The sequence below is a fragment of the Scleropages formosus genome, chromosome 22 (assembly GCF_900964775.1).
Source record: "Scleropages formosus chromosome 22, fSclFor1.1, whole genome shotgun sequence".
NCBI classification, from domain to species: Eukaryota; Metazoa; Chordata; class Actinopteri; order Osteoglossiformes; family Osteoglossidae; genus Scleropages; species Scleropages formosus.
The window spans coordinates 12929275-12954838 of record NC_041827.1 but is presented as its reverse complement, the minus strand read 5'-3'; the positions used below and the strand labels follow the sequence as shown (position 1 = coordinate 12954838).

Here is a 25564-nt window from a genome sequence, read left to right as displayed (position 1 = left end):
TACTGAAGACTATCTAATGGATCTGGACTATGTTACAGGAATAAATGTGCGTGGCTCTCCTGTTATAGATGGCCATCCTTTTCAAGGAGTACCCTGCTTATTCTTCCAGGATAGGTGTTGGGCCGCTGTGACTGACGGACACGCAGTTGAGTGTGTGTTACAAGATCGCTGTGTTTATTCACGTCTGCAAATTTTTTTCCTGTTAAATTACCAGCAGACACTTAGTTTATAGAAATCTGCTGTTTGTGGAATTAAGAGTTATTCTACTTTAATTAATATGAGAACTGCTGGTGTAGATTTTAACGCTAGCCATAACAGTATATTCCAAAAACTGTATAAACAAGAACAAATTTCCAAATATTCCTTGATTCAACAACATGTTTCACTTGTTTCTCCATCAGCAGAAAATAAAAACCTATCTATTAACAGACATCATAATTTACTAAAGGCACAGCAGTGAAAACCTCTTCTTGAAAGCAGGAGAGAAAGGGATTCCCTATTCCTCTAAACTGCAGCATAACCAAGAACAGATTATTCTACCTACAGTCTATAACCATCAATATTGCAGTCCAGTATATATGCTAATATTTGTGGTATTGACCAAAGTTTTGTCATTTTACATATTAGTTAGAAAATCATTTGTTACACAAATTATTTCTTGAATATTTTAAGTTTAATCAAAGAAAAGAATCAGCTAAAGGAATCAATAATAATGATATTGACTCTAATATTTCAATTGTGATATCAGACTGATGTTAATCAATGGCTGTGATTCGTTGAGGTTGTCAAAGCGATAGGAAGTAGCTCTTTGCGCTATGCATAATTTATTATACATAGTTAAATGGATTTATTGTTTGCTGCAATTTTCCCATGAGTCTTCATTCCCTGTTTATTTTATTGCATTTATGTTGAACAACTGTTGTGAACTGATTACTGGGGATGGGAACTGTGTTTTCAGGAATCACCTTGCAGGGTTGGCAGCATGCATGTCTGCTCCATCTATGTTAAGTTGTAAAGAACAGTAAGCCTGTTGTATGAAAAAGAAACCCAATCCTCTTCAAGACATTACATGTTTCACAAAGACACACCATAAAGTAACAAAACCAAGAACAACTAAAACTTGAAAAATGCAGTGAGAAGAACTTTGACACGATAAAAACAGCTAAAAAAAAAAAAAGTCATGATTGAGAGATCTAATTTATTAACCACGGTAAGGCGATTAACTTTTGTTAATGCTGTTACTGGAGTGATTTATTTTGTCTGTATCATACAGGGAATTCATTTTCACCACTGTTTGCTCTGGAGAAATTCCCACTCTACCCTGCATCTAGCAAATCCCATTAATCTTCCGTAAAATTGGACTGAGTACTGTAAGCCTTAGTGTGGCAAGTTGCAAGGCTGCACATGAAACATAGTAAAATACTACTTCAGCATGATTCAAAACAATTCAGATTTCACACATTAAAGTTAACAACAATGAGTCTGCTTTAACTCCTTCTCTGGGGAAATGTCTTTTTGTTTTCTGGGTTGTGAAGTGACTAATTATGGTTTGGCCACAAATGATAAAATACAATGAGAACACAACACAGGTCATTGATTACCATACTGTAATTAAATCATTTGCAGCATTACATGGGACATCAAGAACAAATTTGCACATCTAGCAAAGTCGAGAGCCCAGCTGTGATATGACATGGAAAATTTGTGGTCAGAGTACAAAACAGCTCTACATTGACTGGGAGACTGGAGGGATTCTAGAAACCAGCAATTGTAGAAAAGCTATGCAAATACTCTTACTAGTTAGTCTCCATGTAGTGAAAATCTATCCCACGAACAAAGGTGAACAAATACACTGAAAAAGATTTAAAAAAACACATTCACCTCTCAAATCTCTTGTCCAACCAGGTTTCCTGCTGTTAATAAAGCAATTAAAGACATAGACATGTCATATGGACTAATTCATAGGAGGGATCATATTGCAATAAGCAATATGTTGACCGTAAACTCTTCCACCTTATGATGCTTCTTTCAGTTTTAAAAAATTAATTATTCCTAGATGAACATCAAATTAAATCTATTTTTTTATGTAAACAAAAAATAATCAAGAATGCTGGTAAACATAACACATTCATTTTTTGTTTTTCCCCATACAGTTCTGAAAAAACAGAACATGAAAATGGTATTAGGAGCAGATAACTCCCCTGAAATATGCATAATAATAGAAATTTCATAACCACTAGGTGGAAAAAAACCCCATCAAATCCAAATGAACTGAAACCGAATAAGCTACTCTTACAGACGAAACTTAAGTGCTAGAACAATTTAGTGAGGAAATTCCAGATGGAGAAAAATAAAACCTTACTATGTTTCACTGAAGAAATAAAATAATCAGCTTCCTGTACCTTCATTACCTTTTCAAACCCTGCAGCCATGCAAGAGAGGGAGAAGCTTGTCCCTTCTCACTGTGCCAAATCTCAGAAGCTATCAGTTGTCTGTTAATGGATAAAGCCTGTTCTTTAACAGTGAGGTCAAGATCAGGGTCAGACGAGTCAAGTGAGGAAGCAAATATTGATCAGCAATTCCTGGCAGGCAAACTAAAATCTTTTAAAGGAAGAGTGAGTGATAAAAATAAGATTTCAAAAGAAAACTTTGCATGCAAACAAATGAAAACTTGACTAGCGGTGAATTTCGGAAGTTCTGAATGCAAAGCAGGTAGAAGCAACTTTAGGAAGCCCTGAGGAAGAGCCTAATCCTTTCCAAGCTGCTTTGTTCCATTTCTGTGCTCCTCAGCAGTGGACGCCTCTGGAAACCGCAGGGCTTCGGGGCAAGGCCAATCCACCACAGCCTGCGACCCACCAGCGCCTGCACACACCCTGCTGCTCTCGGTCCCATCAACCGCACACCCTGCCCAGTTGCTCCATCGCTTCCATTTGTCCCCCTCTGAAATCAGATCCTGTTCCCACTGATGCAACATAAAGCAACAGCAATTAAAGGACCCGGCTGCTGCCCAGTTCCCGGTAATGACACACCGCACACGGGCTATGAACCTCATAGCTATCAAAAGGATCGCAAACATCGAGGAACCTGGGTCGCCCAAGAAGTAACACGGCCCGGCAACGGCGCAATTTTCTGTTGTTTTCCCGTGCATTCGCCGACCGTTTGCGATATCATCACTCGGATAGCGCGCACAAACCGAAACACGACTGCGGTACTTAAAAGACGACGATTTTGTCGCTAAATAATTGTTCCAGTTCTTTCCCTGCATCTACTTGTGCCTCCTTTTCAGTCTCGCTTTATTCAAGGTGCAGCATTAATAAGCCATTTTTTGGCAGAGGAGAAAATTACTACCTAAACAACACTGGAAACCTTTTAAGCTTTTTCTGTTAAAAATAAAGTGCAAACTCATCTCTGGAAAAGGAGGCTCCACTTGTTCTCTCATTGAAAATACACTGGTATTTTGCCAAATACCCATGAGTACAACGCGAGGGAGTAGATTTTTTTTAATGTATATACAGCACATTAATAAAAGCTGCCAGAATCTCTTATGAATAAAGAGTATTAAACACTTTAATCTGCATGATGACTCACATCTGCTCTGCAAAGTGGCTCTGCTCTGCATCTCGGCGAGATGGCTTTTAAAAAAAACTACCTTGCAATTACCGTTAACCAACATTGGGACCCCGACTGCCCAAGTCGGCCTCTTGGCAGCAGCGATTTTCGAGCTCCACTGAACTCACGAGCTGCTCTAAATCAGTAAGGTTATACCACAGCTTTGATCACATGTGACCTGTGGGGCAAGGAAGCATGAACTCCATATCTGACTTAACTTTGGTTGCATGTTGACTTTGGTTTCATGTGCTCTGAAAAACAGCCCACCTGATGGCGAAGACTGCACTTGCTTAATGTGCTCTGAAACTGGCTCCATGTGATTTATTTTTGTTGTTAGTACTCACTCAGAAATAATTGCCTGTCTCTGCCTCTCCCCTTCCCTCTCTTTCCCTCCTTGCACTTACAAATGAGATCCACATTTTTTTTCATTACTGTATCTCCGAGCCCGACGATAGGAGTGCTTCGCAGAGAGGGCTGCACTTTTAAGCGGCTTGTTGCCAGTTAATCATGTTCTGCAGTTGCACATCATTACAGAGGGGAGGGGAGGGGAGGGATGGGGTGGTGGTGGAGTGTCGGGGGAACCACAGCCAAAGCACAGCGTCATACGAAATGCAATCAGCGCTTTGTCACTGATACAAAGTCATTAAAAGAGATGTTATTCCTGTGAGATTAGTCATTTAACAACACCAGAAGTGCTTGTTTGTTTACGCACCTGAAAATGCAAATTGCAGAGCGTCAAACGGGTGAAAAAACTACCTTATCGAATATCTCTGGAATATCCATAGTTTCAACATATTTATCTATACAGTCACCTACTGCCCACCTCTTTGCATTTCACTCAATGAAAAATACTCAAATAATAAAGTGCGCAGAGATTGAAATGCTTAGCTTGATGAATGCAGCTGTGGAGTGTGCCATCACTGTCCTCACCACACTCTTCAATTTACACTTTTAGAACACACACAAACTACTGCAATGCAAGCAACAGAGCACAGGGGGCCACATCCTGAAAAGCTGCAGGGCATGTTGGATTTGCTCACTCTCAGCTCTCAATTGCTCTGTTGATATGGTTAACTGGGTGTTTTGTCACCTCACCTGGTACTTCACATAGCAGTCATGTACAAATTGAAATCTATTTTCTGAAGTCTTCAGAACTTCACCCTTGAAGACCAGAGTTGTCCATCTCTGCACTGGTGCATGCTATGTTCACCCCAGTGAGTTTTAATGAGATGTCTGTATCACATCCAGTGTAGAAACATGGCTATAGGGAAAAGGGTACAGTGCATTAAATTCTGTAAATGGGTACCGGTTAAAAAATAATATCAAGTACTGGACTCCTTAAAGTGTCACGCAAGCCCTTTGTAAGACTGCTGTAGTTAAAAAAAAAAAAAATGTTTTTCTTTTTGAGAATTTATAACCATATGGTTACAGTAGACCCAGATAAACAAGGTTCCATTCAAATACAAATGTACATCCTGTGCTGAATTGTACTTATGTTTATACATAGCTCATTCAGGCCCAGGGTGTATTAACATCCAGCTTAAATTTTCATGGCCATTATTAAAATGTTTTGTATGTAAAATATTTTAAGCTCAAAATGTATCTGTAAACACTTGATATTTATTTAATATGTCCTAATGTGTCTATTTCCATATTATGATTCTATTTTTATAAATTAAATTACTATTTGCAGTAATGGCAATGATTCAGAAATGTGCTATTCAAAAAGAAGCAAAGACAGTGTACACAAGTAATTACAGTGACTGAACATTAAAATGCCAAATTTTAGCTTAGTAATCGTAGTATAAGCCAGTGGTCACCTGCATTTTTCTGGCTCACATAAATAAATCCTTACATTTTGTAATAATTTCACAGTCACCTGCGTATTTATTTTACAATTCATCTTTGTAGTGAGCTACTCATGTAATGTGTGGCAGCAAAAAGGGTGATTTTGGACAAACGGCACTTTGAGAATTGTGTGTCTATATCTAAAACTCTTTTTTTGTGAGATACACTTTTGTGTGCAGTGAGCTGCATATCATCTTGGAGGAGAGTGCAAAATGAATAAATGTACAAAGCATTTTCATTGCATTGATAACTAACCTTTAGCCATAAAAAATGCAAACATGCATAGTATCTAAATACTGACACACAAATACTGGCACTATCAGGAACTGTCCCTCCTGCTCTTTAAATATGGCTATGTGCATGAGCCCTCAGAAATCGCCTACAGTCTGACTACTCGTTGCCTTTCCACTACGAAATATAAAAACATGGATATATTCAGCGAAAAGTGTTGCCATGCAATAGATCACAAAATATGCTTGATGACATCTGCTTCACAGAGTAAGCAAGCCTGTTCTTCCAATCTGGATCTGGATCGGAACACAGTCAATGTTCATCACTGTCTAAGACCGTTAACCTCAGCGCTTCCTTATGGTAATTTATGTTCTACATTAGGTGAGGATCAAAGTCTGGAATCACACTCAGTCTGGAAGTGTTCTAACGGGACTACAACACTTTCTGGGTGAAGGGATGATTATACGCTAATTCAGTTGCTATTGAAGAAATGGTTGCACTGAAAAATCAGGACTATGTATAAATAGACAGGGTCCATTAAGGAATCTGAAGCGTTTATTTCCTGTTTAACAAAGTTTTCTTTAACGATAATTTTAAGATGAGTAACAATTTTAGTATCTAAAGTAACCTTTTATGTCAACTCTTTGACACAATTTAGCACACATATTCCCAGTAGGAAGAGGCTGCAGACAAGGTTCTCTTTGGCCATTACTATTTACACTTGTGATTGAACATCTGGCAAAAGCTATTAGGAGCAATAAGACTATATCTTGTGTGCGAGTAGGAGAAGAGGACCATAATTTTTCCCTTTATGCTGACAATTTACTCTTGTACCTGAAGAACCCTGAAACATCAGTCCCAGCAATTCTGCGTGTGATATCCTATTACAATAAACGTTCACGTTATAAAATTCATCTTCCTAGGTCGCTGGGACAGTAACTGAATATTCCTCCGTATTCTAAACAGTGCTATACATTTCCACTCGTATTAGGTATATGAGAATTCTGTCACCCCTGGTTTAATAACCAACTATATGCCACCTTTTCACTGCTAATTAGAAAGGTTAAAGAGGATCTGGCTGCATGAACCTTTTTACCTATAAAAATTAATCCTGTTATGATGAATATTTCATCCTGACTGCTTTATTATGGAATTTGTCTCATTTGTTCACTGAATGTTTAAAAAATTAGATACCTTGATTTCAAGATTAATTTGAAACAATAAAAGGCAGAGGATCAAAGCATACATGGGCAGGGCTTATTTACCAAATATGAGCCTTTATTTGTTAGCTGTACAAATTCAGTAAATTATTACTTGGTTCCAGGATAGATTAGTTTCTTTGTGGATTGGCATACAGTCCGATTCATGTCACCCAACATTGTTAAGATCTTTATTGAGAAATTCCATTAGATTCCATCTTTACTTTTTGTGGTATCCAACACTCTTGCAGCCTGGAGATTCATTAGGAGATACCAAGAGATTTTTGAATATCATTTTGGTCTTCTATTGCCCTTAACAGTTTTAATCTAAGGGAGTGATGGATACATCATATGTAGTTGGAGATCAAATGGTGCTACATTTTAACCAACCTCCCTCAGCATCCAATATGAGAACTTCAAGTGAATTCACAGAATCTACCTTATCCTAGTACAGCATGATAGGATATTTCAGGTAACACCTCAACTCATCTCAGTTTTAAATATGCATTCATTCCCAGCACTTTGATACTTTTATTCTGGAGATGTGATGGGGGAGAAAAATCTTACTGGAATAGTGTACACTCAACCATTCAAAAAAAAAAAAAAACTAAATGAAATTTAGTTTGATTTGTTCCCCTCTTTATTCTTGTTAAATTATATGCCAAATTCATTTTTGATGACATGTAGGCTGTACTGCCTTCAGTAAAAGATTGTTGCTATTTCCACAAAAACACCTTGCCCAGTTTCCATTCAAAGCTTATCTTAAAATTGCAGGAAACAGTAAATGCTTATGCATTGAGTACTTAGTGTTTTAAGTCTTGCATTAACATACAACACTGAAAATGTTGAAAGGAACAGACGTCAAAAGGTAAATTTGCCAGAAAAGTTAGGCAATTAGAAAGGTAACTAATAATACAGTTTGGATTCCACATAAGCACACCCCCTATAAAAGATGTTTGAAGATATACTGGAGGTGCACACTTCACCCGAATATGAGACATATGAAACTTTTCACCGGAATGTTGGTAGTCCTCTAATGATGTTGTGTGACATGCAGTAACTCATGAAAGCTGTTTATTTCTTCCAGCCATCATACTTTCTACACCAGAGCAAACTGTTATAAAACATCAGATCATAAACCAGATGTCTCAAATGAATTTTGAGCAAGTTTTTACAGCCCTTTTAATTTTGATGCCGTTACAATGCATTTGCATTGCATGCATTGCAAGTATCATGCGTAGAAAGGGTAGCATGCATGGGTTGGCATACCGAGAGCAATCCAGAGTCACCAGTTCTCACAAACAGCATGTCTGTGATAAGTGGAGCAGCCAGAGGAAACCCACATGAGCAACAGTACACAGCATAAAACCCTAGCTGTATTTGAGCACTCGACCCCAGAGCTCTATGGAACAGCATCAACTGCAGCATGGTAAACACTTTGCAACAAACATTTTCACAGCAGAGCAAGAAAGACAGGGAGTGAATGAGAGCTGTAAAAAAAAAAAAAAAAAAAACCTGTGACCTAAATCTACACATTTACAAATCTTATGTGAGGCAAATAAATATGAAATTACATTTGGAAAGTATAACATATTTTTAAGGAAACTTGAAGGTGAGGAAATCCAGCATGTGTTGCCCATCAGATGTGCATAATGTGCTGCACTGAGCACAAGAGAATTAATGAACGCAAATAAAATTATAACATTTTGCCATTTCATCTGCCATTATTTTCTGTCACTTCAGTGATTCATGACACTGCTTAGTATGCAGAACAACAGATTGTAAAATGCATCTCTTTAATGCAAAAAGCCATTAATAGACATGTTTTTAATCTGCACCTGACCTGAAAAATTACCTCCTACTTATGCAGTGAAAGCCTAACTGAACAGAAAAAAAAAAAAAATCATCTTGTGCAGAACTGAAATGAAAGTCTATTATAGACCCTCTCAGGAAATTTGCATGTTTTCCATATCCTTCTTGCAGTCTTCACTGAAATCTCTCCCTGGTTGGGAATCAATGCTTTAAGAACGACATCACCATCATCTTTCTATAGCCGCTGAATCGGTTTACGTTTATTATCAAAAACGGCAGCCTTTTTCCTTCTTCCAGCATTCACAGTCTACGTGTGTGTGCTTCCTGAAGCAAACCCCTTCCACGGTATCTATTTCCAGTGCCTGAGCTAAAGGTTGACGCTTGGAATTCTGCCTTAGGATGCTGTTGCTGCTGCCTATTCCCTAAAGGATGACAAAACAAACGTTCTCCTGGATTTTATTTGCTACTCTATGCTGCAGCTATTGTCAGATTACAACAAGGCAGACTTCCCAAAAGCTTTGGGCAATATTGTAAATGGGTGAGGGGAGCTTTTATTCGATTTATGGTGCTAATATTTCACTGGATCTTGTGGACAATCTGAGTTTACTTGTTTAGAAGAAAAGAAAACGAGGCCATCCCATCAGTAAATAACGTATTTGCCATCTTACTGGGAGTTGGTGGGGACTGTCTGGTGATGTATACTCTCAGATGATCATAAATGACCCCACCATCATAAACCGAAACACAAAGCCCTTGTTGGGATCTCATATCCTCAACAACTGACTCTGTTATCCACTGAGGTGGCCTTCTCACACACTGTTTTGTTCTTGAAACTGGGCGCATGAGTTTTTTAGGACCAAGGCAGAAAATTGAAAAGGGGCCTCAAAAAGACCAAAATATTAACTATGAATTTTTAATATATATATATATTTTTTTTTTTAAATCACCATGAAAGGGAAATAAGACCAGCAGGGTCCAGCAGAATTGTTCTAAATTTTCACCTAAATTATGCTTACCTTGATTCATCTATGCTTGCTGGAAGCAAAATCATTAATTACCTTGTTATACAACACCTAATAGCAGTAATCAATTGAGGCAGGTTTTTTTTAGATCGAAACTGTGGTAAATATTTAGTTTTTTTTTTTTTTTTTTTACACTTGGGCCAGATAATTACTGAATTTCATAAAATAACAGAAATTCCACACAATGAAAGATTAAGTAAAACACACAGATTAAAGAAACACTATTTTCCAGCCATTTTACTGCTGCACAACAACGAGATACCTTCAGCACGAGTTCTTTTATTATTAACTTTTCATTTGTGTGGCTTATCTGAACACTTTACAGCCTTTCATCGCATCTTTAAATGAAGAAATGTAGTTAACTCTTCTGATTCGTACTTGGAAAAGATAATCAACATCAAGCTCTCAAATACTGAAAACTAACAAAACCAGCAACATGACATTCTTTTACTTGTAAGACAGGTCAAATACTTGGTTAGCAAGTATTCACTGTCATAACTAGCTGATATTATAACAAAAAACTCCTTATAAAACAGTACAAGGACTCATGTTCCCAGGTCATAATGATCATATAAACGAAAATGCCTACAGAAGCATTCTTGATTTTCTAATAGATTGAGGACCCCTACTACGATACAAATAAGTACCTTCAATGTCCCATTGGTTATCTTGAAACTTTGATTTGTGAGCTGGAAAAAAAAATGGTGCTGAGATAGTAGTGTAATCACAGAATAAATGCTAATTCGAAATGCAGCAACTGGATGTGGGGCTTTTTGTCTGCTAATTATAAAGACAGCATATGTTTCACAAATTTAATATGAGCTGTACAGCAGTGCACAACAAGCAAGTATATCTTGAGAAAGGATGGTGTGTACAAAAATACCAGTAATATTAGTACTATTCTTTGACTTAATTATACAAGAAAGCAAAGCATCTACAGTCAAAATTTTACAACAAACAGGAATGAGTGAGTTTGGAATATATAGAGGAGAACTGGACTACACAGATTTTAAAAAAATAAAAAAATAAAAACTTGTGTTGTCACAGCATGCAATGAGGGGCCCCTTAGCAGATCCAAGGCTGTAAATAATTGGCCCTTCTTTGGCCAAAAGCTTTATTTATCCTTCTCCATACATTTTTGGTTTGTTGCAAAGCATCTTTGTACAGTTCTATAAACACCGGAGTAACATATCCAGTACTTTGTTCAAGGGTACAGCAACCTTCAGGTTCCATGCCTGCGCTCCTATCCTACCTACTGTGTATCTGATACTTTTAGTATCAGAACATTAGTGACATGTTGGCCATGCATTTTTTAAAGTGTGTGCAACTTGGAGTCATGAAAATGATGATCTGAGCACCAGGCATGATAGTGACAGCGCAGGATTTTGACACTCAAATGTTCGTTGCGCTTGCAGGCTTTCGCAACACCAAAGGTACTGTGACAAGATGACACTTGTACTTTTCACCTTGTCAAATTTAGCATGTACACATTACCCTTGTCATCAAATTATTTTGCAAAATGATAGCAAACAGGTCATGCTGTTGAGCAAGAGAAGAAGGATGCTTCTTCTGACACCCCTAGTTCTTTTTAGAATACAAACAGAGTTGGGCTATAACGGAATATATGTACTGGCATCTGACTTTAGAAACCTACTGACTGTATTCAGGTCACATTAGGTATCTTATTCCTGGGATTAAGCTCGTTTTCTGTTATAAAACTCAGCAGATTACCAATGAATTTTAGAAAAATACAGAATAAATTAAGACTCTAGTTCTAATGTTTGAGAACTGTCTAGAATTTTGTTGAAGGCAAAAATGCATTACAAATTACAGCTAGTAAATAGCTGATTTTTAAATTCAGCACTACAACTACTGTGACAGCTACATATGTTGGTATTTCAAGGTGGATACCATTCCCATAGAGCATAGGTGTGACTTATCTTAGTGAGGGGTCAGGAGATAGTTTCACTTTTCCCACGGGTGGCTTTTAGGATTTTCATTCCCTCTAGGAAATGCACCGATAATACAGAAGTGGTTAAGGGAAGGAAACGTGCCTGGCTGCGACGCTGGTTACAGGGAGTTTCTGTCATGGTTAGCACTAACACCAGGTGAAGCCCTCCCTACCTTCTGCTCACCTTTCTGGTTTGTCACATAACTGTGAAGTTAATGATTATATGTTTGCTTCTGTAACTGTTAACACACCACCATGCTATTTCCACTTTTTTTTTTTTTTCTTTTCCCTTTTTATACGGTTGTTTGGGGTCATTCAAGAAAGAGCAAGGAGTTTCCTGTGGTCTTGTGTTTTGCTATAGTTTGTTTGTAACATTAGTCTTACATGAGGAGCTCAAAGTTCTTCCTTAGCATGCAGACGAATAATTTGACACCATATAGTCACACAGTCAGATAGGTACAGTTGACATTTTCATCTAAAGCAACTTACAATGATTTACCCATTTACACAGCTTGGTATTATTGCTGCATGAATTTTAGGGTAAATACCTTGCTTAGCAGTACCGCAGTAGAAGGTGGGCTTTGGATCTGCAACTTACAAGTCCAGCGTTGGTGGCACTAACCATTACTCCACATAGCACCATAAAATACCATAATACTCCATAGTACCAGAATGCCATGTTAATCTTGTTATTATCTGTCTTGTTTATGGTTTGTTTCCTGTTGTCTGGATTAATGTATTGTATTATTTCAATGTCAATGTTGGAATTGAGGAATTGTCAACAAATTCTGAGCCCAATTCAAAACTGTCTCTGAAGTCATGTGTCCAGCCCAGCAACGTAGAAGTACAAAAGATTCCACAGATTCTCAGAAATGCTTAAAATTGTCTTGTATATCCATCTACTTGAAGACATCGCGCCTTTAAAACTCACTATATAGAGTATGTAACAACACATAAAAAAAGCATTTATATTCTTTTCATCATTTACAGACTATGTCAATTCTTCACTGGTTAATGTTAGCATAAAATCGGGGATGAGTACCATATAGTCTCTAGCTGTACTAGAAATGAAATACAATTATTTACAAGTAATTCTGAATTTGTTACAGACACCTGCTCTATTTTGAATGTCAAGTGTAAACACACTGACGGAAGCCTGGATCTGGACTGCCTCCTAAGAGTTTAAGGCCCACCTGTTAGCTGCTGATCCCACACAGACTACTGGAATAGATATTTACCTGAGGTCTTGTCATTATACAGAATAGAGACAACAGATTCTCCTCCATTTTAGCCCTTTCTCATTTCTTACCTGAATGATAAAATACCATCTCTACAAGGCCAGAGCCTGTGATATAACCTACTTGAGGAACAAAATTCGTTTTGGGAATGTGAATTTTTATAATATAAGAACAAGTAATGGTGATAAAATAATAAAACTAATTAAAATTTCATGCTCATGATTTATCCAAATGCCAGAGCTTTCATAATTTACAGTTACAGTATTTAGTAAACAGTATTTTCAGTATTTAGCAGTATTTTAAGTACCAAAAGATTCAAGATGAGCTCTGGCTTAACTACAGTAAAAAATTATCTGGAGTAGCACAAATATATGCTGGTTTTGTCAATGGCTGAAAATGGTTATAAGCGAGTGAAAGTGCTGCAGTGGATGGCCAAAATAGTTGGGTTACTGCAAAGTGATTACTTTTGGGCTTGGTAAGGATGTGTTGAGCTCGACCAAAAAGCCTGGGTTTTCCCTATAAAAGCCATGGCTGTGGTTACCATGGCAATGTGCTGTAATATTGGGAGACAGGTGCATCTTACACCTGCAATCCTTCTCCATCATGTCTAACTAGAAGATTTGCTGCTGGTAAATATCCTTTCTGACACACACCCCATTTTAGTAAGTGAGTTGAAAGACCAGTTATCTGTTAAAATCAGTTGCAGACAATCAGAGATGCTCAGAAAAACCGTACAATCTCTAGGAGCAACACAGCCGCACCTGAGCACGCAAACACGGTTTTAAAATTCAGGGCTTAGATGATTTCAGTATGTTAAACGAAGGTGATTACTGCATTAGCAGTGAGACAACACAAAGACTAGTGTTAATATGTTTATTGCATTTCATATCATGGGCAGTTATGTCAGTCCATGCTATACCCATATTATATATACCTTTCTCATTAACACTGAGATTTATTAAACAGTAGTGGACTCCCAGGTACCCTGCACTCTGCCAAAGGAATGGAAATATCCATGATATATACACCATGCCTACACCATTCCTAATGAAAGCACTCACCACTGAAATGTAAAACAAATCACACCGTCCACAGATCAGCTTGATACCACACCGTTTTTTTTTCATACAAACCATCCAAAGTTTAAATTTAGCTTTATGCTTTGATCTCATCCTATCTAGTATTTTGTCTGACCAGTATTATTTTTTAAATAACTATGAACAAACTCTGCACAGGTGTGGGACTTTGATCAGTATTTTTTGGAGAAATATAAAAAAAAAATTCTTATGCATTATGAATGAATTGCATAACCGCAGAACCCTTTTGCAACCAAACTCTGAATCTGCCATAAACCTCAGTGATTTCAAATTCCTTTTATACTAAAATTACAAACAGGTGCCAGAAATAAATATTTCTCAAGTCAGACTTTCTTCAAGCTTTAAAGAGGAAAAGTTCATTCATGTGCTCGTTGGCAGGAGAAATTTTTAATAGGTTTTCTTCACTGATCCATTACTAGGAAATGTGAAGATTTCAAGAGCTAAATATGAACTACTGAATCTGACTGGACAAAAAGGAGGTAACACATTCAGACTGCTGAGTTCAGTGAACAGTGTAACAGCATGCACAGATTTGGAATAAAGCTCTGATTCTAGGGGTGCCTGTGGAAAGTCTTGTTGCACAAATTCAAGTATGTAAAATAGACTACAATAATCACTATTCCAAAAGAAAGTTGTAAAAGACTTTTTATCAAACTAGCTCCAACTGTGGAATATGTATAGCAAATGAAATTAGGCTATTATTTTCAGACACATTTACAGTTGTAGTCTTCTGTAATTTCACGCTGTTTCAAACCATTATCTCAGAATTCCAACTAATGCTGTAGTTTTGGGGTGATCTTAAATGCCCAGCTGCTTCCACTTTTTAAAATAAATCTTTTTCATCATAGGTTCTGCATTGTCATACCAAATAGTTGGATAAACCACCCAGAATATTAAAGCACATCTAACCTTACATAATCTAGTGGAAATGTTCTGTCTTGGAAACCCTTGTATATGATTGCTTACCTTTTGATTGAACTAAACTGTCCCTGTAATTAGTAGTGATTAACTTCAATTACCCTGCTGACCAAACAACTAGAATAATTTTAAACATGTTGAACTAACAGAACTTACCGAGAGCTGACCACCATAGGTTTTGTAAGTTATGATTTGGTCAATGAACAGCTCAGAAGATGAAACTTGTGAACTAAAAGGCAGTGTAGAGAGGGGTTCTTCAACACATTACATATATTTATTATTAATTAGTTGCAGGTTTGAATCCCACCTCCAGCTGTGGTAGCCTTAAGCAAGGGCATTGGTTAGGATTACTTAATCTAAACTGCTCCAGTAAAATTACCCAGCCCTATAACTGGATAAATAACTAAGCTGCTTTGGAGAAAAGCATCAGCCTAATTAATAAATGTAAATGCAATAGAAATTGCTACCACACTTCTACTAAAAGATTGAGGTTGAATGTTAAGAAATTGCATAATATATCGAAAATGAGAAAGTTTCAATTAGTATATCCGTGTTCTCATGTAACAGATCTGACTAAGAGAGAATTAGGGAAAGGAGGTTGGGTCTATCCATTATCTATTCAGCTACTGTTTAGCACAAGCGTATGGTCAACACCCGTAATTTGGTCAAAGCATCCATCCATACCCCGATACCTATAGGAACTGATCATCCCTAAACTGCCGCAACAGTTCTACAATGTGCCCTCTCTCCCACTGAATCACTGAATCCTTTCCAGCATTCTAGAAGGGTGTAACATCTCTTTTGGACCCACTTATGAGTGCAGATCTGTATGATGCAGATGCACACTGCTATAGAGAAAAGTGTTGACTTTGTCAATAAATGTAAAAAGTATGGGCAATAAACAAATCCAGTGCAAGTTTAGATATAAACAGTGGAATTAAAGCACAAAGGGACCACTTTGCACAGGGATAAGAGCAATGGACAAACAAGGAAAAACACTAGACAACCTGTTAGGCTAGTTTAACAGCACCCCAGCAAAAATAAGAAGCCTCCCAATATCACAAAATTACTTCAACAACAGCTCTCCAACACAGTTCCTTAACTCCTTCAACTATTTCAATGTCAACCTGTTAAAATTCTTAACAATGATGCAAAATCTTATAAATGCCAACCACTTTTCTAGACTATTTAACCATTTCATTGTCATTATAATAAACGGTTTCAAAATGCACGGAAACATTAACATTAATTCTATGTATTAATTCTATTCTAATTTGATGTAACAAGAAATTTTCTGGGAGAAAGGTCAAAGGAGAAGCATTTGCTAAAAGCAGATAATTACGTACTTAATTTCTGAAAATATTTGTATTATAATTCTATAAGATGCTCAAAAATGTTACTTTCAGCAAACACTATAAACAGCCAGTATCACCACTTTTTGTTAATGAACAAATATTGACCTGTTCATATTTAAAAGTCTGAGATAGTTTTTTCATTCCTATGTAAAGTTCGAACTTGAGATCTTTTCATTTCATCAGTGGTGGTACAACTTTGTTAAATTTATATATTTTTTAGTGAAAACATTAATTTTTTTTATATTGCAAGTATTTTTCAGACTTGTGTTCTGCTGCTGTAACATAATAATTTCCCTTATAGGGATCAATAAAGTATATCAATCTATCTATCTATCTATCTATCTATCTATCTATCTTAAGATTCACTATCCTGATATTTCTCTAAACGAAAAGGAAGATTTATTTGAAATGCATCGTCGTTTCTGTATATCGATACAAAACTATCTTTGCAGCTCAATGCATTCTTGACTAGTTTTGTATGAGCCAACAGATATGGCTTAAACCTTGTGTTGGAAGTGAGTGACAAAAGTGACCTGCTCCTTTTCAGCTCCTTGGCTTCAGTAGCTTTGCTGCAATTGCTCTCTCTAAGGTCTCCAACTCTTCACTGCCGTTACTCCACTTCTGGATTCAGCTCAATTCAATTTATTTTATATAGCACTGAGCCAGATACATTAGTCTTGTCACATTTCCACCACATGCCAGCATGATGTCCAAGTCTAAGATGACCAGAATAGTTGTGCTAGCTGACGAATTTTTCTTCATTGCTGCTAACATTAAAGACAGCTGATGAAAGAACTAAAGTAAAAATCATCAGCAGCACTGGTAAAATATGTATTTAGCTGGGACAGCTGGTCACATAGTGTTTACAGCTCCTGCTGTAGGACCCAAAGGTCATGGGTTCAGATTTCATTTCTAACTGTACTACCCTTGAGTAAGATACCCACCTTAAATTGCTCCAGTAAAAAAAAAAAAAACTAGCTGTACAAATGGGTAAATAATTGTAGGTAGTTTAAGTTTGGGGCGCATGATGGTGCAGTGGGTTGGACTGGGTCCTGCTCTCTGGTGGGTCTGGGGTTTGAGTCCCGGTTGTGGTGCCTTACGACAGACTGGCGTCCTGTCCTAGGGACAAGCGGTTCAGACAGCGTGTGTGTGTGTGTGTGTGTGTGAGTTTAAGACTGTAAATTGCTTTGAAGAAACGCATCAGGTAAATGAACAAATTTAGCGGAGCGGCTGCATCACAGCATCCCAAAGCAGCTTTGAACTCATCTTGGTCCATGTGGAGCTTGCATGGTTGTGTGGGTTTCCTCAGGTGTCTTTGTGGCTGTAGCGTGTTAAACTTTCACAGTGCTCTGTTACATCAATAGGTGTACGATTATAGGGAGTTAAGTGCAGTGTATCTAACACCAAGGCACCTTGGATGAAGGTGTCAGCTAAGTACTAGTTAATAATCGTATTGGACATTGTGCATATTTAATAGAACTGGCCCACTGTGTGGTAGATGTGGGGTTCGAGCCCTGCTTCGGGTGCACTGCAACGGACTGGCATCAGTTGTAGCCGTAACATTGTAAGTCGCTTTGGAGAAAAGCATCAGCTAGACATTAGTTGGTTGCTTGCTTTTTTGGCACCTTTTCGTGTATTTGTGCATCTACTCCGCTAAAACAAAACAAAGTAGTAATAGCAGGCAATCATGAAGATGTGATTTTTAAAAGAATTGTTTTAGAGTAGGCAGTATAAATGTTTAAACTGTGTGTGTGAGCACAGTATATAATGTATAAACTGGACGACAAAGTCTGAAGCGTTACAGCAGTTCAATTCCTATGTTCATCTTGAGGAGCTTAAAAGTCCCACACCTCTTTTTTTTTTTCTTTTTAACCCCAAACCAACTGACCGCATTCGTGTGACTCGAGATTTACTAAAGCGTCATAAGAATATAACCTGTGTCTGATTCCTGAGAATGTTTCATTGGTTTTTTTTGTTCGGCGATTAGCGCTCCCCAATATCGCTATACATCAACTCCATTCATGTGTGACACTTTCTTTCTATTCCTATATTGTTTCACCCAGTTCCGTACACTAAAATGAACATGACATTAGCAAAGGAAGCAACATCGGTGTCATTTTCATATCTATGTGGATGCAGAATTGATGTGTTGAGGAATATGGATGGAGCGATCAAACGGACAGAAAAGGTGAGAATGCATACAAGAAATGATACACCCGAAGTATCCAGTACTCAACACCCAGCGGACTGAAAACACAGGAGGTCAATACAAAAGGGAAAGGGGATAAAAGTGCTCCAAGCTAAATGCCACTGGCTGTCTTGAAGATGAATCTAACTTCCCTGCCTAATTATTGTAACATTAAACTCCCATTCCCCTTGTTCTCCAGATCCCCACTATAATATTCAACACCACATTATTCTTTTCTAGACAATGCACAGCCCTGTGTGAACCTGCAGCCTAAGTGTTGCCCCCTGGCCAAACAATAATGGCATCCCAATAATGAAAAGCCAAAACTTCCAACGAATAACGGTGCAAGTTTAGTCCTGAAGGAGGATATCCAACTTTACCTCCATGTGAGGTATTCTTTGCTCCAGGTAAAAATGGCAAAACGTCTAAGCTGGGTACAATCAGACGCCAGGTTGAAGTCTCTCCTCCCAGATATTGTTTTATTTCATGGATGAAACACCATCAGTGCAAGAAAGGGAAAGGTGAAGCATATCAGCACATCCTTGTGATATTAGGAGCACAGAACAATGACAGACCCTTATTCACCTAGAACAGTGTTCAACCTCAATTTTCTACATTCTTTTTTTTTTTTTTTTTTTTTAAAAAAAAACATAACAAAGATGGTAAGATGCTGCTCTGAGAGCAAGTAATGTGGACACCCTGTGACACCACTAAACCATGTCTAGGAAGCATTTACTGCATATGCACAGCTGGCGACGGGAAAGTTTTCCCGTGGCGGACTTACCTCCGATGCAGAGGCTGAGGGAGCACAAGCTCTCCTCGCAGGTCTCCGGGCTCCCCGCCTGGTGCTGAGAGCCTCTCGGCCTCTTCCTGGGGGACAGCCTCCGCACGATCTTCAGCACCCGGTTCACTCTGTCCATCCCGCCCGCCCCTTCCCTACTCATCGATCGGCCGTCTCGCCTGTCAAAGCCCCAGCTCCCCCCCCCCCCTCCCCTATCAGCAAGCGAGGCGAGGAGGAGCAGCACCGCAGCCGTGCCTTTTCACCCGAAGCACTGAGAGCGAGAGGAAAAAAGCAGGAATTTAATCCAGCCCATTATTGCAGTGTGAAGCCTCAACCCACTGCTTGAGAAAAAAAACAGCTGGAATCCGCCTGCGGGTTTTTAACCATGCCCCCCACCCTCGCTCTCTTTTTTTATCTCTGCCTTGATCTTTTATGATGTCATTTTCCTTATTAGGGTGTTAGTCTCTCGTTCAGCTTCACGTGGATGTTTTAGCATTCCGAAAAAGATTAATATGCCTGTGTTGATTTTTTTTTTCTCTATTTTATTTTATTTCTACTACCGACTGCCAGCATATTTATGGAAAAGTAGCAGAACGTGCAGAAGATGTGTACAGGAACAGGGGGCTTTGCTGCAGTGATTGAGGAGCCACCACTGCCAGTGGTTCCAGTGAAGGAGTCACAGCCAGGAGCACTGTGAAACTTTGACTCATCCACTAATCTCCAGTGACTAACCTTGAACCGTGGGCTGTTCCTTCGCTTGTCAGCTCTCCTCGCTTTTCTCTTTCAGTGCCTTTCCCCCCGGAGGGAGCACTTTTTAACTGTGATTTGGGAAGGTATTACTAATGTTGCGCCCAGATTTAGATTAATCCGCTTGTTCAAAATGAGACTGATGGTTTTAGTTAGGCATAAGGTGTGCCAAATCAAACACAAAGGAAATGTTACATTTATGTGATACATCCCAGAAAAAAATTTGAAAGTACTATGAATATGTAATGTAAATATGGAATCGAACATTTCAATGCTTGTTCCAAAAAGGGGTTCCATAATATCGCACACAGCTGATAAATAAGGTTACTCTTCAACATAATATTCCCTTGAATATTAATATTATGCATAAGAAATGCCTAAATGGAAAAAAGTGTTCTTATATACAGTGCATCTTCCCTCCCTGCAAATAAGTTTTTTCTTCATTTTTGAACACAAACTCAAGTCTGAAAGGTTTAAGTATTTATGAATGACAGCTATACGTATGTAACACACGTCATAAGCTATATAGTTAAAAGATGTACCTAGGAATTCTGCTCCTTATCTTTCTGCACATGCAAACCACTTATTTTTAAACTCAAAAGGTAGAAGTACAGGCCTTTTTTAATTAATCACCAGAAGGACAATTTCACAATGACTGACCATAACAGTCTCTCAGAACCCGCAGTGTTTACTGGAATGATCCTCAGCAATTCAAAAGTAAGCACAAACACAACTTATGTTAACAGAGCAAAGTTATACAACTTATGATGATTCACTATATTTCAAAGTCATTGTCTAACACTAAGGCGTAAGGAGCACCATTTTCAGATTTTTTCTTAGTTATAGTACGTGCATCATAGGCAAGAAGGAATAGCAACATTAGAATAATTAATTTGATCATTTGTACGTAGAGCATTTTCTACTTAAATTCGTAGCATCAAGCATTTTTTTTCTTTAATGAAGACATTTATGACTTGAGAGCTCTCCTTTATTTGTGACTTATTATCCATAAGTATAGGACAGTAGGTAGTGTAGTGATGAGAGCCACTGCAGTGGGACTTGAAATATCAAGCTTTGAATCCCATCTCCTGCTGTAGCACCCTTCAGCAAGGTACTTACCCTGAATAGCTCCTGTACAAAATTTCCCAGCTGTACAATTGTTTAAATGAATGTATACAGCTTAATATTGTACGAGGCTTCGATGGAAAGGGTCAGGTAAATAAATGCATAAAGGAGTTTGTTACCGATTTCTTTACCTTTCTACTGTTTTCATGTACATACTGTGATTATTACCACCATTTGAGGATTGGTTTGTTCATTTACTGGCGTTAGCGTGATCACGTGACACCGAAAATGTCCTTCCAGAGGGTAGCGAAAAGTGGTTCCCGTCTCAGCAGTACAGATAACGGTATCTCGTTCTTCCCCCGCGTGGTCAATAAAGACCCCAGCATGAGGACAGCAAGGACGAGAATGTGCAAGGCTTCCTCTGCGGTAAACTGAAATTAAGTAGAGGCGAGAGGCCATCAGAGGCGGGAGGAAACGACTTGAGCTTTCAACAGAGCCCTGCTCACTTCGCTCTCCGTGCCCTCAAGTCTCACAAGGCCAGACAGACCTCATCACACTGCCAGTTTCTAGAGAGAAGGCAGGTCTTGGCAGCTCTGCCAATGGCTAGTGCAATGGCTATTGCAGCCCACACACATTCATTAAATGTTTAGGTCATATTTCTACGTGACATCAATAAAAACAAGGAGACAGCATCAGAACCACCAAACAGACAACTTGCCCAGGTAAAGAAAATTATTTATGAAGAGTATACCTTCCCTTCCTACATTTATCGGGAAACAGCAAAACGGGTTGCGTGGAAATGAACAAAAGTTTCCTCGCTGATCTTGCAGCGAAATTCAACAGAAACTAAACTTTGATCGTTGTTCTGAAAACAATACAGTAGGACGGCATATTCATGAAAATTATATTGGTAGGGGCCATAAAGCAGTATTTTAAAGTGAGGGGCTTTACCCAGTTCCTCCTCTAAGTTATTAAATATTCATACAATAATAAATTGGTGAAATAGCTTTGGATACGCATCTGAGAAGATTGTTGTCGCATTTCTGACTGAAGAAATACCTACAAGATGGCAAAACAAATAAAGAGTACCAGGATTAGGAGTTAAACCTATGACCTTTTGTTGTATCAAAACTGGTGCTAAAGTTAAATTCTAGTAAAATTTGCCGCTGTATAAATTCATAACGTGCAAATTTAAATCCATGAGCCGTGTTATAAAAAACTTTTTTTTAAAAAATGCGTTTTACTAGTATCATCAAAATAATTACTAGCAGTATTTTAAACTATGCAGTAGTAACTACAGCCATTTAACTTTTATGCCATAAAAATGTAATTGGCGCTATCTCGGATTTGCATGAATGTAAGACAAAATAATAGGTGGGTAATGACTTTGCAGATTGAAAGACTTTGCACAATACTGCTTTGAAGCCCTTGTATAATTTAATCCTAAATTATTGTATTCATGAATTGGGCTTTTTTTTCCCCCCTTTCTTTTAATGCGTCTATGTTTTTTCAACATCAATAGTCAAAAATAATGAGGCAAAAGTTGCATTGCATCCCGACCTCACAAAAACATGGAAGCAATTTCGGACGTGACTCCTAGCAATGAATGTGCTGTGCATTCGGATCGTATTCCTAACAAATACACATCTTATATCAGATGACAGTGATTTCAATTAAATCATATTAACAAATCATTATTGTTTTTTAAATGTATTGGTGCAATAAATGTGAACTGTGTTCAACGTGGTAAAGATTGCAGTCCAGTAGTCCTCTTTACATTAAAACAAAGTGGTGGGGGGGATCATTAATTTTATAATGACTTGAAATGATGAGACAGTGCAATGTCCTACAGAAGTGCCATTAAAAATGTGGTCTCCATTATGGGCGGCTCTTCCGCAGGGCTGCCTGATCGCAGAGGCACCGAGCAAAAGCCCCGTCCTCACACTCCGGTGCACTCTGCCCCGTCAGCCAGCGAATCTCTCCAAGCCATGGCCTCATCCCCGATTACTTATTACCAGCCTCACCCCCATCCCCCTTTGGACTTGACCGAAAGGAATTGCCTTTTTTCCCAGGGAGTTCCCAGCCACCAGCAAGAATGACGAGAATACGGCTTTCCACATTTTTTTAAATAGACATAGACTTTCAAAGACTGTAAACTAGGTCAAATGTGTGCAGCGCAGAGATAATGTTCGCTTTTTTCTCGCCCCACTGAGAGAGGCAGTGCCGCAGCGTCAGGACTATAGAGGAATGTGAAATGGGATCAGTCAGTCGGCGAGCATACCCTACGCCAACAAATGATAGACGATTAAGGCGGTTACGTTGAGTCACGGAGAGGTCCTGTGCCCATACTGACCACGGCGTGTGTGTGTGGTTGCGTGTGCGGATGAGGCCTCCTCTCTACCACACGCACCTCACTTTAAGACCTAAGCTCGGAGCCGAACTTATTGATGCCACATTATTTTAAATTTCATAAAATCAAGCACTGATTATTTTACACGGAACAAATTATCTTGAATTTTCTAAGGGGCTCTTCAGCGTCGCTCTACCCTGGCGCCGTGCCCATTCTAGATGGTTCACGCAGCACGCAGAAGAGCGTTTCCTGAGCTTAAGACCTTCCATTCTACACAAATCTCCGATAGTACAAGGGCAGCAGAAGGATGGCGGTTGTTATTTACACATTTTTTGTCCACCTGGCACAGAAAATTGGTTTTACAGGATTAATGTCAGCAGTAACGGCAAAACAGGATAAAGCTTTGCAAAAAAAAAGAAAAAAAATATTCCGCAGAGTAACAATATAACACCCACAATCATAATGCAAGGGCAACCTGCAGATTTTTTTTTTCACGTGTTTTGCGACACCCCTGCTCTCTCCCGGATCACAGAGTAGTGTATCAGTTCCCTTCCTAAGAGTTAGGGCTCACCCCTCTGGAAGAAATCTACATCTCCTGTTCTCTGCGCTAATTCCTGCAAATCTGGAACGCGCACAAATTCCAGGATTTATGCTTTCTTATTATATCTGGTTTCTCTTCCAAGCCAGAAACTTGCCTTTATTTAGTTTAACATTGGCATGCTTCACGCCAGCCGTGAAGTTACAAATTTTCAGAGGAACAAATGGGAACAAACAGTTCTGTCTCCTCCCAGAAGCATGGATGTAGTGTGATGCTTCACGGTGGGAGAGTCAAGTTAAACAGCAGCCTCGATCAGCTGAGGAGCTCGTGTTACGAACACAACGAAGTAACAGTTAAAAAAAAAATTAAAAAAAAAAAAAAACCACATCCTGAGAACAGTGATCATCAGCACCATGTATTAACTATGCATTTTTTATTTTTTTTTTGTTCTATCTCACATGCGCTCAGAATTAACGCTCCACTTAAATTCTCCAGCACAGACCACTGATTATGGTTAAATGAAACACCTGTTTTACATATTTGGAAATGCACAGCGTGCAAAAACTGAAATTCAGTCGACAAACCTTTTTTTCCCTAAAGAGCCGTGAGAAACCTTTATAACTCCTGTGCTGTTACAAAAGGTCAGTCCCTCCCTAACATGCTCATACCCTTTAGGCAGCAGTCAATTATTTTCAGTTGTGAAAAAGTGAAATGTGGGGGAAAAAAAAAGTGAAAAAGTACAAATACTGAAAAAATTATTCACCTGATCTGACACAACAAAGCAAATCTAGTGAAACCAAAGTAAAACAGTGATTCGAAATGCTGTGTTAGACTCATATTATATATATAATCTCCTTTATCAAGGAGCAAAATTGTAAGAAACATCAATACTCTAGACACTGTCAGTTTGTGGTGAAACATTCTTGGAGTTATAAATCTAATAAATATGTTTTTATTGCATAGAAACATTATCTTAAATACTAATATACATTGGTAACTGTTAAACATTTCTTTGAAAACAAAAATGTTCTGATTCACATATCTAAAGTATAGACTGAGTAAAAAGTTTCCTCTGAGACACTGAAAACAGAGTTACCATACTAGTAAGTTCTTTATCCATTCTCTTACATCCAGATGCTGAGTGGGGAAGCAGTCCTCTAGCAACACACACTTCAGCTAACACACCCACACAGGACCCACTTTACCTGTCTTATCCCAATACCCTTTTCTAACTATTTGTTTTGACATCAAGATGAGACTGACATTACGGACGCACTTCTGTAGCACCGATGGACAGTACATATGGATAGAAGCTAATACATATCATTGGAATTATTCTTGCAAACTAAGGGGGTGCGGTGGCGCAGTGGGTTGGACCACAGTCCTGCTCTCCGGTGGGTCTGGGGTTCGAGTCCTGCTTGGGGTGCCTTGCGACGGACTGGCGTCCCGTCCTGGGTGTGTCCCCTCCGGCCTTACGCCCTGTGTTACCGGGTGGGCTCCGGTTCCCCGCAACCCTGTATGGGACAAGCGGTTCAGAAAGTGTGTGTGTGTATTCTTGCAAAATGCAGCATATGCACTTTTTGTATTTGATACTTTACATTAGCTTCACATACAA

General features: G+C 38.6%; 1 protein-coding gene across 1 annotated transcript in view; it reads right to left on the bottom strand.

The window, feature by feature from the left end:
- Nucleotides 1-19388, bottom strand: part of grip2b (glutamate receptor interacting protein 2b) — a 124715-nt gene extending 105327 nt beyond the window's left edge. Inside the window, exon 1 of the mRNA XM_018746863.2 lies at nt 19253-19388. Within this exon, the coding sequence (XP_018602379.1) occupies nt 19253-19388 (136 nt within the window). The remainder of the gene's footprint in view (nt 1-19252) is intronic.
- Between the last annotated feature and the right edge of the window lie 6176 nt (nt 19389-25564).